This window comes from Aristolochia californica, unplaced genomic scaffold (assembly GCF_029961685.1).
Source record: "Aristolochia californica isolate CCGP_79_NKW_82.1479 unplaced genomic scaffold, dmAriCali1.0.hap1 SCAF_12, whole genome shotgun sequence".
NCBI lineage: Eukaryota > Viridiplantae > Streptophyta > Magnoliopsida > Piperales > Aristolochiaceae > Aristolochia > Aristolochia californica.
In genome coordinates this window covers 28,510,814-28,527,500 of record NW_027181793.1, presented here as the reverse complement: position 1 = coordinate 28,527,500, position 16,687 = coordinate 28,510,814, and the positions used below count along the sequence as shown (strand labels likewise).

General features: G+C 36.5%; 2 protein-coding genes across 4 annotated transcripts; one reads left to right on the top strand and one right to left on the bottom strand.

Moving 5' to 3' along the window:
* The first annotated feature begins 366 nt into the window (after nucleotides 1-366).
* LOC137945864 (chloride channel protein CLC-d) lies at nucleotides 367-13,373 on the top strand. Of its 3 annotated transcripts, none has more exons than XM_068791933.1 (23): nucleotides 367-822; nucleotides 918-990; nucleotides 1,131-1,352; nucleotides 1,420-1,466; nucleotides 1,556-1,654; nucleotides 1,807-1,881; nucleotides 5,861-5,949; nucleotides 6,375-6,515; nucleotides 6,608-6,678; nucleotides 6,773-6,852; nucleotides 6,951-7,100; nucleotides 7,370-7,429; nucleotides 7,530-7,604; nucleotides 8,138-8,289; nucleotides 8,844-8,979; nucleotides 9,678-9,809; nucleotides 9,902-9,979; nucleotides 10,061-10,116; nucleotides 10,293-10,379; nucleotides 10,473-10,629; nucleotides 10,746-10,847; nucleotides 10,932-10,973; nucleotides 12,868-13,373. In XM_068791933.1, exons 1-23 carry the CDS (start codon nucleotides 646-648, stop codon nucleotides 12,880-12,882), a joined length of 2,316 nt encoding a protein of 771 aa, XP_068648034.1. In that variant the 5' UTR covers nucleotides 367-645; the 3' UTR covers nucleotides 12,883-13,373. The 3 variants fall into 3 exon arrangements, with proteins under 3 accessions (XP_068648034.1, XP_068648032.1, XP_068648033.1); XM_068791931.1 differs by having other exon boundaries at nucleotides 10,932-10,978; XM_068791932.1 differs by having other exon boundaries at nucleotides 10,932-11,000; nucleotides 12,868-12,942.
* A 1,297-nt stretch (nucleotides 13,374-14,670) lies between these two features.
* LOC137945951 (mavicyanin) lies at nucleotides 14,671-16,291 on the bottom strand. Its single transcript, XM_068792063.1, has 3 exons — nucleotides 16,275-16,291; nucleotides 15,921-16,179; nucleotides 14,671-15,208 (listed from the first exon to the last, which is right to left on the bottom strand). Exons 2-3 carry the CDS (start codon nucleotides 16,090-16,092, stop codon nucleotides 14,832-14,834), a joined length of 549 nt encoding a protein of 182 aa, XP_068648164.1. The 5' UTR covers nucleotides 16,093-16,179; nucleotides 16,275-16,291; the 3' UTR covers nucleotides 14,671-14,831.
* Between the last annotated feature and the right edge of the window lie 396 nt (nucleotides 16,292-16,687).

Genomic DNA, 16,687 nt, shown 5'->3' with positions numbered 1-16,687 from the left:
GAAATTTTGTTTTGTCACAAAAAAATGATATAAATGGTAGAAAATTAATCAAATAAAAGTTTTGTATTAAAAATATTTTTATTTTTTATCGCAGTACAAACACATCACCGAGTTTTGATCCAATTTAGAACAGGTGTTGTGCACGTCACAATAATTTCATGCTCACGCAAGATAGTGCTTTTTTGTTTCCTCGTTCTCGCTCCCTTTTGCCTTTTTATCAAATTGGGAATAATAGTAATTGCCGATAGGCAAGTCGAGGGCCTGGATCTAAATACACTATTAGAAAAATACAGAAGAAAGCAAAATAAAGTAATGAACAGCAGCAGGTCATAGAAGTTAGACATTGCTACGCAACTGTCAGCTACTCATCTCTCAGGTTCCATTTCCCTGATGCTAGAACCGTGATTCTGGCTCTCTCTCAATCCGCTATTTTATTCCTGTAAGCTCCTACGGATTTCTCACGAATGGTTACTGGCCGATCGATGTCTATTTGTCACTTTTGACAAAAAACAATCTCGTGTTATACAATATGGAGTTCTCTTCACATAGAAAAAGGCAGCGAAAGTTCTCTGAATTTTAGGGCTCTCTGCATTATCTATCTCATAAAAAGGAGCTTCCATTCTATTCGTCCTCTTGGAGCAGAAGATGCTGTCGAACCACATCCAGAATGGTATTGAAACGGCGAAGCTCGCGTGGTCCAGGTTGCCGACATCCGAGGAAAACGAGTCCAATGATCTGGAGCGCGATTGTGGGGTTAGCGGAAGCAGTGTCGAGAGTCTTGATTATGAAATAATTGAGAATTATGCGTATCGGGAAGAACAGGTCAAGTGTTAGGGTTGTAGTGAAATTATCCTGATAACCACTTTTCTTATCTATCTTACTTTAACCCTTCTAGTTTATATGTTGAGGTGTGACAGGCTCATAGAGGAAAGCTGTATACTGGATACTCTGTGATGGTGAAATGGTTCTTCTCTCTCCTCATCGGTATCGGTAAGAAGAATAGATTGCGCATTCTGCTTGGTTGTTTTTTCCGTTTAGTACATCCAATAGAAAAAACTTCTCGTCCGTCTCTGAATTACATATTGAGTTTGTTCTTAATTTTTTTTATTTATAATGTCTCTTTGTGTCAGGTACTGGGTTAGCTGCTGTTTTCATTAACCTAGCTGTTGAAAACTTTGCTGGATGGAAATTTGCGGCTACTTTCTCTATAATACAGCATTCATATTTCGCTGGTTTCCTCGTGTATATGCTCATCAATCTTGCTTTGGTATTTTCCTCTGTATTTATCATCACACAATTTGCACCCGCAGCATCTGGTTCAGGCATTCCTGAAATTAAGGGGTATCTAAATGGTGAGTTTTTTAGCCTTGTTAATTATTCTCATTTGATACAAATGGTTAAGGTTGCATAAAACTGCAGGCGTTGATACACCTGGGATCCTTCTTTTCAGAACACTTATTGGAAAGGTCTGGCAGCAATTTCTTATGTGTTCCATGTAGTGTACTTACTATGCTTATCTAAGAAATCATTTAATTTCATCGCCTTTGATTTGCAGATATTTGGAAGCATTGGCTCTGTTGGTGGCGGGCTTGCATTGGGCAAAGAAGGCCCTCTTGTCCACACCGGTGCTTGTATAGCTTCTCTGATCGGGCAGGTAACATACATTTTTACGCTTGCATTTTGTAAATTATAGCTTTTCTTGTACCACGTTTCTATGGGAAGTTTATAAGAAGTTTCTTAGCCATCTGTTGATAGTTCATGGTTTTCAACTCATAATACAATTTACTATGTTGTGGTTATTTCCAGGGTGGATCCACAAAATATCATCTAAGAACCAGGTGGCTACAGATATTTCAAAGTGACAGAGATCGGCGTGATCTTGTAAGTATCTCTGTAACTGTGTGAAAATATCATTATTTACATTTGATGATAATGCTCAACTAGAATGTGATTTATTTGTTTGTCACTGTCTCTTTCTTTGGGCATTCTAGTTTCATATATTTCTGTTTATCAGGAATTCATAGAACATGTGTTATTCCTAAGCTGTTCTTAGTTTAGAACATGAACAGAGCTGGATGCTGCATGCTGCATGCAATTTGTTTTGATCTCTTCTGTTCCTTCTAGAACATGTGAATGAAAAATATCAAAGTTGGTGGAAGTTTGGATGTGTTTGACAAGCATTATAGCAAAAGATTAAAAGAAAAAAGAAAAAAAAGAAAGAACTTTTGTGATATCTTTGTGTACCAAACCTGTTTAATCAGGTTTGTGATGTTTTATTTGTCACTGGGAAAAATCAATCAGCATCATCATAGCTTTATCACAACTTTTTTTTGATCAGCTATACCTTCCTCCTCCATTTTGCCATATTTATTAAGCTACTCTTTCTAATCTTTCCTTACCATTTCCACCCTTTGTCATTTTTGGCATTCCTCATTTTCTTATGTTTTCCACAAGAGATAGCAATAAAGATCCCCTCACTGGTGCAACATTAGGCCTGCTGAATACATGCCCAAAGCATCACAAGCTTTTCTCTCTTCTTTTTTTGTAAATTTTTTTGACTTAGTTTCTTATGAGACTTCCATTCCTACTTTGGTTGTTTCTGCTTATGCCACATGTCCATTGCGGTACCCTTATTTGCTACAGTTACCTTTCGTGAATGTTGCTTCTTCAATGTTTGACATTCTGCACCATAAATCATCAAATGGTCTAGTTGCCATCTAGTAAGTTTTGCCTTCACTTTTTTTTGGCTTGGACACATACCTTGGAACATTCTTGACCTCAAATCTCTATAAGGCCTTCCCACATTTATTATGAGTTAGCTCATCTTTAATTTTGTCTTCCTTTTTATAATCAATTTTTTTCTTCTTTTGAGTCGATTTGTATAACAATTTTAGATAATAGAAAGCATCTATGGGATATGCCTTGGCCCTCAATCTACTCTGGACATATTTTCTTGAGTTTCTGTGTTAGCAAGCTCATTTATTCAGTTGTTATTCTGCTAACTGTTGATTCTAAGGTCTGCCTTCAAATTCTAATTTTTTGTTAACACCACCTGTAGATTCTATATTATTTAGTTGACTCTAGACTTGGGTCCCAGACTGGAATCTGCAATATGACTCAATTTGGTTGAGCCCATTCATCTCAACCAGTCACAGGTTCCATCTTGGAGCCCAAAATGAGATGGACTCGAACCCAGTTAAGACTTGGATTGCTCAAGTCAGAGTCAAGATTGACCGAGTCAAGACCTACTCATGTGAGACATCAATGATTGAACTCATCCATGAGGAATAGATATGCCTTAGAGGTAATTTATGGTTTGAGCCCACAATAACAAGAGCGTTTTGTTCCCATGGATTGCTCTCACCCAATTCACTGCATTGTCTTGCACATCTATGATAGTAAAATATTTTCTTAGCACTTGCTTGTTGCAAATGCCCCTGAATTCTCCAGCTATATGTTACACACTTTCTCTACATTAATAAATGTCATAGTTGTCACCCATGGTTGATCTCCATGGCAAGAAATCAAAGTGATTCTCAAATCTCACAAATGATGTGCTAACACCCCTTTACTATTACTCTTTCTCTTAGGATTTTAAAGGAGTTCATTAGATTTATCTCTTGATAGTTATTGCAACTTTCAGTGTTTCTTTTGTTTTTGAAGATTGTCAACACCACAATTTGCCTCCATCCATTTGGCATCTTCATTGCCTTAGAATCTCATTAAAAACTCCACATACCATTATAATCCAAATTTTCATAGGCATTCTCTTCAATTGGCATATAAGCAGACCAAGTGGCCTTTTCTGTCTACATCTTTGCAAAAACTTGACTCTTAAGTTGTTCAAACTCTGAACTTGGGGACCATATGCTCCTGACCTGCTCCTGATTTTCAAATGCTCTTCATTCTTCACCTCCTTTTTGTCATTGGAGCCTTTAGCTGTCTCATTTCAGCTCATTCATGGAACTTCTATACAATGATTTCAAATGTTTGTTTTTGAATATGAAGATGGTTTTACATTGTTGGAGTATTCTATGTAAATTAAGAAGTAAGGAAGAAGAAGAAATCTCCTCACATGGAAAGGAGTCCTTGCAGTCAATAAAGTTGATTATACTTGTTGAATTTATGGAAAAGAGAAAAAATTCATTGACTTATTGTAATCTGAGTACATGAGCCACTATTTATAATAAAGGAAAGTAATAAAGTCCAATTACAATTTAAGTATCTTTGTTCTAATTACACCCAAAGTCTAACACTTACAGATAAGTCCTAGCATAATTAAACAACTCAACATAAATAGAAGACTAACATAACTAAAACACCTTTAATTGAGACTCTTTTTTGAGACTTCCTTCAATGAGACTCTTGTAAGACTCCACTATATTAATTCTGGCTCTATGAGACTTCTTACTGTGAGAGCCATGTAAGAGCCTTCCATATCTTTTCTTCAATAATACTGTCATACTTTCACTTTAACTAAGAAAACAATGTAATTTATGTTTATAAATAGACGATTTAATTTGGGTGTCAATTTCACCCATGTACCCAATTTTCTCTTTTTTGTTTATCATATGGGATGAAAATGAAACAAAAAGGCTTATTCAATTAGGCATTCGGGTAATTTTACCTGATTATTAGTTTACCACTTATTAAATGGAAGGAAAATTGGTAAGGCTTATTTCCCACCCGATTATATAAGAGATTCATTCGGTAACTGTTTATTTGAGTGAATGTATGTTTGAGATAAAACATGATTCAAGTGCCTTTTCAAAGAATTTTGTTTTGAATTAGAATAGCATTTTTTTTAGGCTTTTGTGTATATGATAATGTGATTTTTAATGCTTTTATGCTTTTATAAAATTTTAAAACATTTTTTTATTATTCCATTTATTGACTCGATTACTATTCCACCATCGTTCTCTTTCACTCTCAAGTTTTCCCCAATTAACATTGTATTAGAGCCTTCTCAAGCCTGGCCTGTGTGTGCATGTTCCCCATGTCTTCGGCCAAGTTGTTGATTCAGGCTTGGATGCTTGGGTGGGGGGTATTGATGGGTAAAAAAGTTGATCAGTCTATGGATGTATGTGTGCGCCATGTCTCAGACTGTTTGAGAGTGAGAATTGTAACGTATGGAGACATTGTTTCACATTAGTTTGGGTTTGAAGGAATGGTATGCTTATTAGTTAGGAAGAAGCCTCATAACTTCAACTAGTCATTTAGGATGGACCTGGACTTAACTTTAACATACACTGTCAAACAACTCGACACTACTCTTCTTTGAGGCTTGGACAGCCAGGTATTCTACTAGCCAAGTACTTAACTGCATAAGTGTGAGCTCTTAGTAGGGTATGGTCTTTTGGATCTGAAAGTAAGATATGTAGTTGGCGGAAAGGTAATGAAGTTCATCTGGCTCTGATCCAACACCGCTATTACAGAGAAATGGAAAAATGCTGAAAAACTATACAAGTTAGGGGTTTCTAAATGGCCATTATCTTCAGAGCCTTGTCCCAATCTATTGGAGCCAATTGGATAAATTCTTCTTGTGCTATCCCATGTATCATATGTCAGGTCCAATTTTAGACTGGCCTTGGCTTTTTTCATGTCTTCCCTCATTACTGCAGTGCGGTTTTTGGCCTTCTGTTATTTCCAAAGTTTCTATGGATGCATACATTCTTATATTCTTCATTTTTTGACTGAATTCTTCTTTTGGTATGGCTAAATTACCGTAGGTTTTCACTAAGTTCAGTTTGGTGATTAGTTCCTTTTGTTCTTTCTTTTGAAACACAATTTTTTTTTATAAAATTTGGCGATTATTTTGTATGAAAATTTCTTGTAATGACCTGTTTTGGATGTTCTGAAGGTAACTTGTGGATGTGCAGCTGGAGTTGCTGCCGCTTTTAGAGCTCCAGTTGGGGGTGTGTTATTTGCCCTCGAAGAAGTTACTTCTTGGTAAGTAGCTACTGTTTTGAACTTGGAATGAGCTCACGTAATTGTGATACCAACACATTCTTGTGTGTATTAGTGATACTGTTCCTTAGATGTTTTATTTCCATTGAACAATGTCTAGAACAACAAATTGTGAGGTGACCGATTTCCTATTAGCCTTTAGAGGAGGGCTATACAATGAAGCAAAAGTTTGTCCCAAAAATGACTTTCTTATGGTTGTGTGCTTGGAATTGCTGGAGCAAAGTGTTTCTATACTTGAAATCACACTTTAACTTTTTGCTTAACTTACCTGATAATTAGCCAGATGTTAGAATCACCATCCTGCATGATTCTGTGAGAATTGTGCAACCACTTCCCTGTAATTCTGAAGTTTCTTACTTTTTTTTGGTGCTTATGCAAGATATATAAACGGTATCATGTTATGTTAGGTGGAGGAGTCAGCTTATGTGGCGTGTCTTCTTCACATCTGCTGTAGTGGCTGTTGTTGTGCGTTCAGCAATGGGTTGGTGCAAGAGTGGAAATTGTGGGCATTTTGGCTCGGGTGGTTTCATAATTTGGGACATATCAGGGTTAGGATTTGAATTAAAAACTCCAAATTTCAATCTTTGACAAACTATCTACTCATATTTGAGTTGTTTTAATGATATTTTTGTTGTTTTAGTGGACAAGAAGACTACTCATTTAAAGAATTACTGCCCATGGCTGTTATTGGGATTATTGGTGGTCTGCTGGGTAGGTGTTTTTGGTTTGTTTTTGTATTTGTCAGGATTTTTCACTCATAAAGAAGATGTTTCTTTTAACCAATCAGTTTCTGTTTCTCTTTCAGGAGCTTTATTCAATCAGCTTACACTTTATATTACTTATTGGCGCAGAAAATACTTGCATAAGAACGGGAGCAGGGTCAAGGTGAGTTAGCTGCAGTCATGTACTCACCTTTTGGGACTAAAGTCTTGCATCTCTACTATTTCAGTTTCAATTGATCAATTCATTTGTTTATTCCACAGATTATTGAAGCATGTGCTGTATCTTTTTTGACCTCGTTAATTTCATTTGGACTGCCTCTTTTAAGAAAATGCAGTCAATGCCCAAATTTGGAAGAAAATTCTGGTATAGAGTGTCCTCGGCCCCCAGGAATGTATGGAAATTATGTTAATGTAAGTTTTTGGCTTATCTTTTTGCTGTTTCATTTACATGTGCATGATCTGACGTTATGACTTGTTTCTTTCTAAATTGCTAATAACTTAAATATTTCTGAAATTCGTTGAGAAAAGGGACTCTTAGGCTGGCTTTCCAAACTAAAAGTTTGCTTTTGTGTTCATTGAAATGATTGATTGTTGTCTAGAAGCAAAGATGGGCATTTCAATTTTTTGGTGCATATTTTGTGGTGATTTCTTTTCTCATTTTGTTGTCATGCTATGTGCAGTTTTACTGTCCCAGGGATAATGAATACAATGACCTGGCAACTATTTTCTTCAATACTCAGGTTTCGAGGAAGTTTTGCAGTCTAGCTAATTATATTATTAGATTTTAGACAGCTTGCGCATTTCAGTTAATTTAAGTGAATCTATTTGGCTTGGTTGCAGGATGATGCTATCCGTAATTTATTTAGTGCAAAAACATTTCATGAGTACAGCGCTCAAAGTCTTCTTACCTTTTTGGTATGTCTTTTATTTCCTTACCTCTCTAGTGGTTTGTGTTTCATGCAATAAATATTTTTGTCTGTCATTTATGGAAGTAGTTAATTACTGCTCATAAACCAGGTGGTGTAATCATTTCTCATTATTTCAAAAACGAAAAAGAGAAATACTTGGGTTATCTAGTGCTCAGTGGTAGAGTTCCAATTCACTTGGTGCAGACACATAATATCTGATTTTAGAGGTTGCACTTTGGGTTTCTGATTTCTAATTTCAAAATAGTCATGGTCAAGTAGTTTTGTTTTCTTCAGTCATACATTTATTTACTGGATTAGACACGAAGGGCGTAACGTCATCCTGATTCCTTTAAGCTTTGAGTTGATTTTATATCTTATTAGTAGTCAAAGGGGGAGGCATCAGTGTGAAAAACAGTACCTTCAGGAGTGTATTTTGGTTTGATGTTTTGTATGGATTTATTTGACTTACATGCTAAGCTATGAATATGCTTGTTTCCTCAGTTGAATAGTGTACTTAATTTTTAATGTTTTTGTTTCAAGGTGATGTTTTATTCCCTAGCTGTTGTGACATTTGGGATGGCTGTCCCTGCTGGCCAGTTTGTTCCAGGAATAATGATTGGGTCTACATATGGGCGTCTTGTTGGGATGTTCGTGGTAAACTTCTACAGTAAGCTCAATGTTGAGGAGGGAACGTAAGTTCTGTGTTTATTTCATTGCCTTGAATCAGTTTGTGTTACATTTTCTTTGGCTGAAGAGGAAAAAGTCTCATCGTGGAAAAAGGGTGTAGTGTGCATCTGTAATCAACTTTGAATGCTCTCACTCTCTCACTCTTTCACTCTCTCACACTCTCACTCTCACTCTCTCACTCTCTCACTCTCTCTCTATCTTTCTCATGTTAGGATTGCTACATGGCTGACTAAACCATCTTGAAATTTAACATTTGTTTATCCAAATATATTTGTAGCCAACAGTGATGGTTGAGTACTATAAGAACCTCAAAGCATTATATTTTAGTAAAGGTAGAAAATCAGCATTTTGTATAACAATATTTACTATTTAGATGTAGTTTACTTGCTGTGTTTTCCCTTTTCCTTAATTTTGCATCCACATCACTTATAATCTTGAAGGGCTAGGTTAATTAACAAACATATGTGTGAACACATCGACGCACCCATACACATACTGTCTCTCTGCCTCACATATGACTATTTCATTGATATAAAAAAGCTTTTTGAATTTTTTTCAGGTATGCTCTACTTGGGGCTGCTGCTTTTCTTGGTGGCTCCATGCGAATGACGGTATCCCTTTGTGTTATCATGGTGGAGATCACAAATAATCTGAAACTTTTACCACTTATAATGTTAGTCCTTTTAATATCCAAGGTATGTTGTCATTTAGTTATTTATTTATTTATTTATTGAATTGGGTTGTCATTTAGTTTTTCAACAATTGCTATTGAGAAATATATTTTAAACATAAAAAAAGCTAAATCAAACTAATAACAAAAGGGAAACTGGTGAGGACACCAGTATGTCCATTGGCCCCCAGTGGATCCACCAATTATGGTTGAAATTATTTTTATAATTCTATTTATTTTAATTTATTTTTAGTTTATCTTTCTCGATTTTACTGGATTTGACCAGATTGTGATCTTATCTGTTTTAAATTTTAATTTTAGTTTATCCTTTCTGATTTTATTGGATTAGATCAGATAGTGATCTTTTCTATTTTGAATTTTAAATTTTAATTTTAGTTATTTATAGGCTGTAATAGGATGTTGAAAGTAGCTTTCAGGATGAATTAATAATATCCCTGGTCTCTCCCTCTCTCCCTCTCCTTTTTACTTCTTCTTCCCTTCTTCTTTCTTCTCTATTCTTCTTTTCTAAACTATTCTCAATTCTCCTATTTCTTAATCCCCAAAATCTCCTTTCATCCTTTCCCTTTCTAATTCCAGCAATTGACGACATTCTGATACGACAATTAAAATTCTCGCCTCATCCCACATCAGAAACATATGAAGACTTCTATGTAGAAATCTAGTACACATATTAACTTTGCCCCTTTTTTACTTTTTTTCTAGGCTGTTGGTGATGTTTTCAATGAAGGTCTATATGAAGAGCAAGCTCAGTTAAGAGGCATCCCATTGGTGGAGTCCAGACCAAAGCATTATATGCGTAGACTGACAGCAAAGGAAGTCTGCAGGAATCAAAAGGTTGACTTTGAAGAAAACCTCTGACTGGCTTCTCTATTTTTTTACTTTATTATGCGTTTTTTTTTTCTTACTGTGTAATTTGGTTTTTGAAGGTTGTCTATTTCTCACGTGTCGTCAAAGTTGCAGACATAGTTTCTGCTTTGCGTGGTTGCAAGCATAACGGTTTCCCAGTAAGCTTCACAGTGTCCTTTCTAATTAATGGTTTACCATCATATGCTTTTCTAAATCTCTCTCATGCTATTGCAACCCAGGTGATCGATTATGGGCGCAATGGTGACACACTTGTTATTGGGCTCATACTTCGTAGGTAGGACGTTGAAGAAGTTATCTGGGCAGCTATTTTTATTATTTATTTATTTGGATAGTCAATTTATATATGCTTGTGTGGTTTCTTCCATTAAATAGAAACAATCAATCATAATTTATATACTTGTTTATGAGAAATTTGTTGGTGTTCTAAAGTTAGATGTGTTGTGTGCACAGTCATTTGCTGGTGCTTCTGCAATCTAAGGTGGATTTCCAGCATAGCTTTTTACCGTGTAGTTCAAGAGATGGATCTCTCCCTGTTAGGTTCGTTGAAGTCATGCATGGATCTCATGATCCTCCCATCTTTCTTTCTCTTTATTTTATTTTCTTATGAAGTGGCCCACTGCTTGAATCCAGGCACAACTTCAGTGATTTTGTGAAACCTGTGTCAAGTAAAGGACTGTGTATAGAGGACATTCATTTAACTCCAGATGATCTGGAGATGTATATTGATCTTGCCCCTTTTCTTAACCCATCCCCATACGTTGTTCCAGAAGATATGTCTATGGCAAAGGTGAGAACTGTTGTTTTTGGGCATTTTAGTAGGGATGTGAGAATTCACATACAAAAGCTTCTTATTCTTCCTGTCATATATAACATCAAACAAATAATTCCTGCCATATATCGCAGGTGTATAATCTATTTCGCCAGCTAGGGTTGAGGCATATATTTGTAGTCCCTCGTCCTTCTCGGGTTATAGGTTTGATCACTAGGAAAGATTTGTTGAGTGAGGTAAATAGATGCATCGATTTCTTTTCATTGTTTCAGTTTGGTCAGTTTTGGTAACTGTTTTGAGGATGCTGGTTGTAAATGCAGGAAAGTGAGGAATCGACCACGGTGGAACTCCAATCGACTAGTGTAAGGTCTCTTCCTTGCGCCTTTTAGGTATCGCCTTATGCAAGAAGCCAATGTTGTGAGAAATGGAGCAGCCATCCACTGGGTGGCCTCTCCAGTTTTGATTCAACCTGTTTCATTGGGCTTATGTTCTGTTTGAACTGGTTTAATATCATACATAAAATAAAAGCAATCAGCTGTTCTTTTCCATTCCCATATTCTAGGGCTTGAAACAGTGAAATGCTACTCATTTTCAGGACCATAGACTCATTTTCATATGATTTTCAGGACCATAAATCCCTTGAGGTGATTTTCACTCATAAAGATCTGCTCAGTGCTGCAGCTCCAAGTTTAGTTAAATAGCTAGATATGGGCTAGGAGCATCGTGAGGAAAAGAGGTTCAACAAGATTAATTTGAAGAACTTGAGGAAAAACATCAGAAGACAAGTTCTCAAAAGAAACGACCACAAAGATTTCACTATTTGTTAAGAAGGCTTTTTTTCAACCAATAAAAGTTATTTAGTGAGCAAATAGGAGGTTGCAGGGTTCAATACCCTAGTAAAGCTGCAAAACTACAATACCCTCATAACGCCAAAAAATTTCAAAAAATATTGTTGAGAGATAAGGCTAGAATATGAGCAAACCAACCACAACTCTTTCAATTCTATGGAATTCCTGGTTTTCAAGTTCAAATGGAGGAATTTGATTTTGCATGTGCTGGCTCACTACTGCTATGAAAAGAAAGAGAAACACACTGCTCCAACTTAAAAAGAGAATTCTACTCAGAATTTCAGCAGATGCTCCTATTTATTAACCTTTGTTTGATTATTCCCATTAGGAATGCTAAAAATTGAGTTATTTCCAAAAACAACAGCTTTCCAAAAATTAAAAAGTTATTTTTTCATTAACTACACTAAAATTGAGTACTTTCTCGCCAAACAATAAAACAAACAACTTTCCAAAAATAGAAGTGAATTTGTGTCCTTCCTTCTTATTTATAACGTCAATTTTCTATATCTATTTATTCCACAGTTGAACCATGGACTACATCACTAGCAGTATACAATTCTTATTACATTGTCCTTTCTGGTTCTTACAACAACTTGAATAATATTTATCATCATTTATGTTTCCCTCATCATTTTCAATCTTTTGGTCTAATGCAATTTATGCTCAAAGGCTGGTTTATTTTAACTTTTTACCTCTAAACTTAGAAACTATACAAACTTGCCAATAAGAGTTGCTGGACATGATGATCTCTCAGTGAAATAAACATGTTATACATCTATTTTTTAGTACAATTCCTGGCTAAACTATGAAATTTATGTTTGTTCTACATCTGCATTGCATGTAGACAGTTGTAAGTCTTCACTGCAGAAAGATGTTCTCATGAAATTAAGCTGGAGTTAGAAATTCGTATACTTACGCAAATTACTGATTGATTGTCACTGTGTATGTAAACCATTTAAAAAAAAAACTATATAATTCTAGCACACAAATATTCCGTTTGTCTAGTATTGAGTGTAAATTTTGCAGATTGACAGTTGAGTTTTTGCATTTTTATAAAATTCTTGAGGGCCCTAATCTATATGAAGATTTGACAGGATATTAGTTTGGATTTAGGCCACAGAGAGCAACAACCTCCTTTCAAGGAAAAAATTGTTGACATTTTTAGCAGTGAATAGTCCTATTTGTTGATGTGGTTGGAGGTTTAGGTCACTTTTTTCCTTGATATTTTGTTGATACAAGTGCTTTTATATACTAAGATAGTTTTGAATTTAAGAAACTGTGCTAGTTATTCTTTGTGACATTGTTTTCAATCTTGAACTCTTGAATCCTCGTGAGAGTAATCATGCAGATTATATTCTTTTTGTCTTAGCGTAGTGTCTGCTGAAATTGTTCTCTTTTCTTCTGACAGAGCTCATCACGATAAAAGAGCTCTTGGAAAGCAAGCAGATTCAGAGCAACCTCTCCTTGACAGTCTTTTGATCCGATAGTTCAGGTTTATTCTTCTCATACTTACCGGTTCATATGGTATCTTCTCTGCTGATCTCCTTTTATTAATGTGTAATATGTATCATGATTAGCTCCTTTGCATACAAGGAGAGAGCTAAAATCATTATTTGCCCCTGTAATTTTTCATCTACTAGGAAACTAAATATCAGAATTAGCCAACATATAGGTTGGCCGTCACACCAAGGGAGGCCAAAGTATGAACAGGGTTTTGAGGGGTTAAAGCTCTCCCATAAGGCAACTCAAAAAAGAAAAAGAAAACAAAAGCTCTCCCATAAGGTTAAAGAAAAATAGATCCATTTTTGTAGTGTTCCATTTTTTTCTGTCTCTTATCATGTAATAGAGCTCCCCCATTGAGGGGAAAAGGAGCTAATTTCATCTTAACGGTCTATTTGATTATTTTTTACGTTTTGCTTTCTCGAGATGCAAGTTGTCGTAAATAAACATTAGACTTTGTGAACTATAATTGGGAAACTTAATCAACAAATGACAGAGCAAAATGATTAATCGGAAATAAGAAAAAAAAAAAAACACCAGCGGAAGTCAGGAAGCAAGAAAACTCTTCTTTTGATTAAATTGACCATGTTTATTGCAAGGATGAGAGCATGTTTTGGGATTCTTGGGCTTGGTCAAGATGATCTATCAGATATTTTGGGATTTTTTAGCATTCTGAATCCATGGATGCTATGTATAAATAAAATTCTGTTGCACTTGGTCATTTAAATTAATTCAACCGCTTCTAAGGTAGTAGATGAAAAACCACTTCGTAAATGATTCTAGGGACTAGACATTGTTTGTGAAATTCGTACAAGTTTATTCACCTTTGATGGTAATCAGATAAATAGAGGCGAGCTATCTGTTTTTATTTCTACATGCATTGATTATGGTGTTAATTATGTACTAATTATATTTTTTGAGTCAAAATTTATGAGACCCATTCGATTTGTCCATAGAGTCATCCAAGTTACAATTTTTTAGGTTAATCGTTCGGGTTCCGTTTTTCAAGTCTCCCAATTCTGCTCTGAACATCCAGTTGGATAATCATCACGATTAAAGCTGTACAAATTGAGGACTAGGAGGTTCGAACTTCCGCCACGTGACAAAGTTTCTCGTAAACATGCCCCAGTGTTGTACTAGAGCAATAGCTAGATGCTTACAACTTACATGCCACTCCACATGCACACTATTAGTGCCCCTTTACTTCTCAACCTCTATATACGGTTGATCATTACTCCAAATTTATTATGGGCTGAGCCAGATTTGTCAAACCGGTTCTACTAAAATCATAAAACCAGACAATCACATGATCAGATGTAAATGGAATCATGGAGGATATGACAATCACATAAACCAACCCCTGGAAAATCATCTTTCGAGGTATGTAGGTCATTTTAATGGGCGATCTTCTGTATCTCAATTAATTTATTTGTTTTGAGCCTACTCTAATCATATGGTCGATACCCTTCAACTCGGACTATATGTTAATCCACTTGGTAAGAGAAGATTAAACGCAGAAGAATCTCCACAGTTCTCTAAATTTTTCCTCAGTCTTTATGATTTGGAAAACCGCGTAGATTTTTCCTTCCTCGTACAATCACGATCTGTCTGTTATTAAAGAGTCGACCAAAACAATTCAAAGCTAGAGTTAACTAAGCTCAGTTACTATACTTTAATGGGAAACAAGATACAGATTTTTCACCGAATCGACTGAGGTCAACATTGTAGGAAATTCTTGTGTATGCCAGAACAAATGAAGTCTGGAATAAAATCCAGATCAAAGACATCATTTCACCGACAGAGACTCCATTAAAAACTACCACGGAATACAACAAACGACAATAAAAAAGTAAAAGCTGCCGTCGATTAATCTTACAATACCAAGACAGTAAAGAGCACGGAAATAATACCCCCGAGAGAGCTCATGGCTGCGGTCTTTGTAGCAAGGTTAGTCCGAACCGGAGGGGCAATCGGAGTTCCCAACCCGGAGAGTGTACTTAACGGCGACGGTGAGGACGTAGGAGCAGAAGTGGGTGCAGAAACAAGGGAGACGACCCTGATGTCCACCTTCTGTCCTCCGGCACAGTGACCTGGAACGCCGCAGAGGAAGAAATAGTGGCCTCTCCTCTTGACGGGAATGGAATCATTGCCGGAAGAATGGCTGGCGATGGGGGAAGAAACGTTGCATGATCGATAGTCAGCTAGGCTCACCTGGAGGACATTGTGGAATTGCTTGTTGTATTCGAAAACTGCAAGCCGCAACCAACAGCAGAAAACGCATCGATTAGTTGTTCGAGAGAGAGATGAACTTCAAGCTCAAAGGCACTCAGTGAGTTAAAACTGAGTTGGCGTTTAATAACTTGGTTCAATTGGCAAAAAGGTCGACACATGGCGTAGGCGTCTCGCCAAATAGTCACCTTAATGTCCAGAAGGTGACACGAGTCCCGTCAGAAGCCATCGACGAGCCTCGTTGATTTCTCCATAGAGACAAAATTCCGGCGCTCTGAATCCCGTCCGACGAGACCCACTTTGGATGGCCGTGGGAAGAATATTATATTAAAAAAAGAGAGAAGCTTGCAAACATCTATTAAGAACGTAGAGGAGAAAGGGAGAACAGAGACGGGGATAAGAAGCCAAGATCTCCTGGTAGGTAAATAGAACACAAATCTGAAACAGAACATGGGGATTTAAGCAGAACAAGCTCAAGAAAAGGAAAAAAATTCTGTTCGTCTTCGAGGTCTCCAAAACCGATGGAAAGAAAACAATATCAAGATATAACCACAAAAATGGATCCAGAAATGGTCTCAAAACAATATCGAACGGTGCAGGGATACTTTCCCAGAAAATGCATATATAAGATCGGAAAAAAAAAAAAAAAAACGAAGAAGAGAACATGAGGACATGAAACACCCGTCACCCAAATCAAACATAAAGCAACATGAAACAAACTATGTTACTTACCAATGGTATCACCCACCAGGAATGTTTTCGAAGCAGCCCAAGCTTTGTAATCTAGATTAGCAGCGCCAACTGTCCACCCAGCGCTCTCTCCGACCTTATGAACCTCAGCTGTGGAGATCTTTACGGCGGTACAGAGAAGAATGAGAACCAAGAACTCTGCAATTGTAGCCATGGTGGAGAGGGAGGAATATTTACAAGCCTTCTGGCTGTATATGCATTTATATATATTGAGAAAGCGAGAGAGTCCACTGCCAGGAAACTGAAAAAGCAGGCCAGTTAAAGAACCAACTTATTATCTTAGGAAAAGAAAGAAAACAAAAGAAAAGGCACATGATTATTATGGTAAATACTGACCCGTGACCAGGACGATGGTGAGGTGCCACTGGAAACCGAAATACGACTTTACCGAGAGTTTGGAGCCCTTGTTGGTTCAGGAAAAATTAGGTGGTCTGTACAAATCTTAGAAATAAATATGCTTCATGAAACTATATTACATGATGCAGGTATAAAATATAAACTTCAGAAACCTGGATCTGGCAAGTGCTTCCATGTTTCGAGCTTTATAAACAATAATAACAAGGCCAAACCAGGCAGAAGACGAAACACAGAAATGACTAACAACTGTAAAGGGTTCCAATGAAGAAGCCATGACAGAGTGAACGTCACTTAAACATAAATTAGCTTCATGGATGTTATTTACATATTGCTTTTACATTTATGAACCCTTTACAGCAAGTGCTCGAGGGACGTAGAGACTGTGTTTTTGG

Bases quoted from the DNA above. Each gene is read 5' to 3' on its own strand.
- LOC137945864 (XM_068791931.1), top strand. From the start codon at position 646: ATGCTGTCGAACCACATCCAGAATGGTATTGAAACGGCGAAGCTCGCG. The intron at 1,882-5,860 runs GTAAGTATCTCT...GATGTTCTGAAG, and splicing joins ACAGAGATCGGCGTGATCTT to GTAACTTGTGGATGTGCAGC. The intron at 6,516-6,607 runs GTTAGGATTTGA...TTGTTGTTTTAG, and splicing joins ATAATTTGGGACATATCAGG to TGGACAAGAAGACTACTCAT.
- LOC137945951 (XM_068792063.1), bottom strand. From the start codon at position 16,092: ATGGCTACAATTGCAGAGTTCTTGGTTCTCATTCTTCTCTGTACCGCC. The intron at 15,209-15,920 runs GTAAGTAACATA...TGCGGCTTGCAG, and splicing joins CCTGGTGGGTGATACCATTG to TTTTCGAATACAACAAGCAA.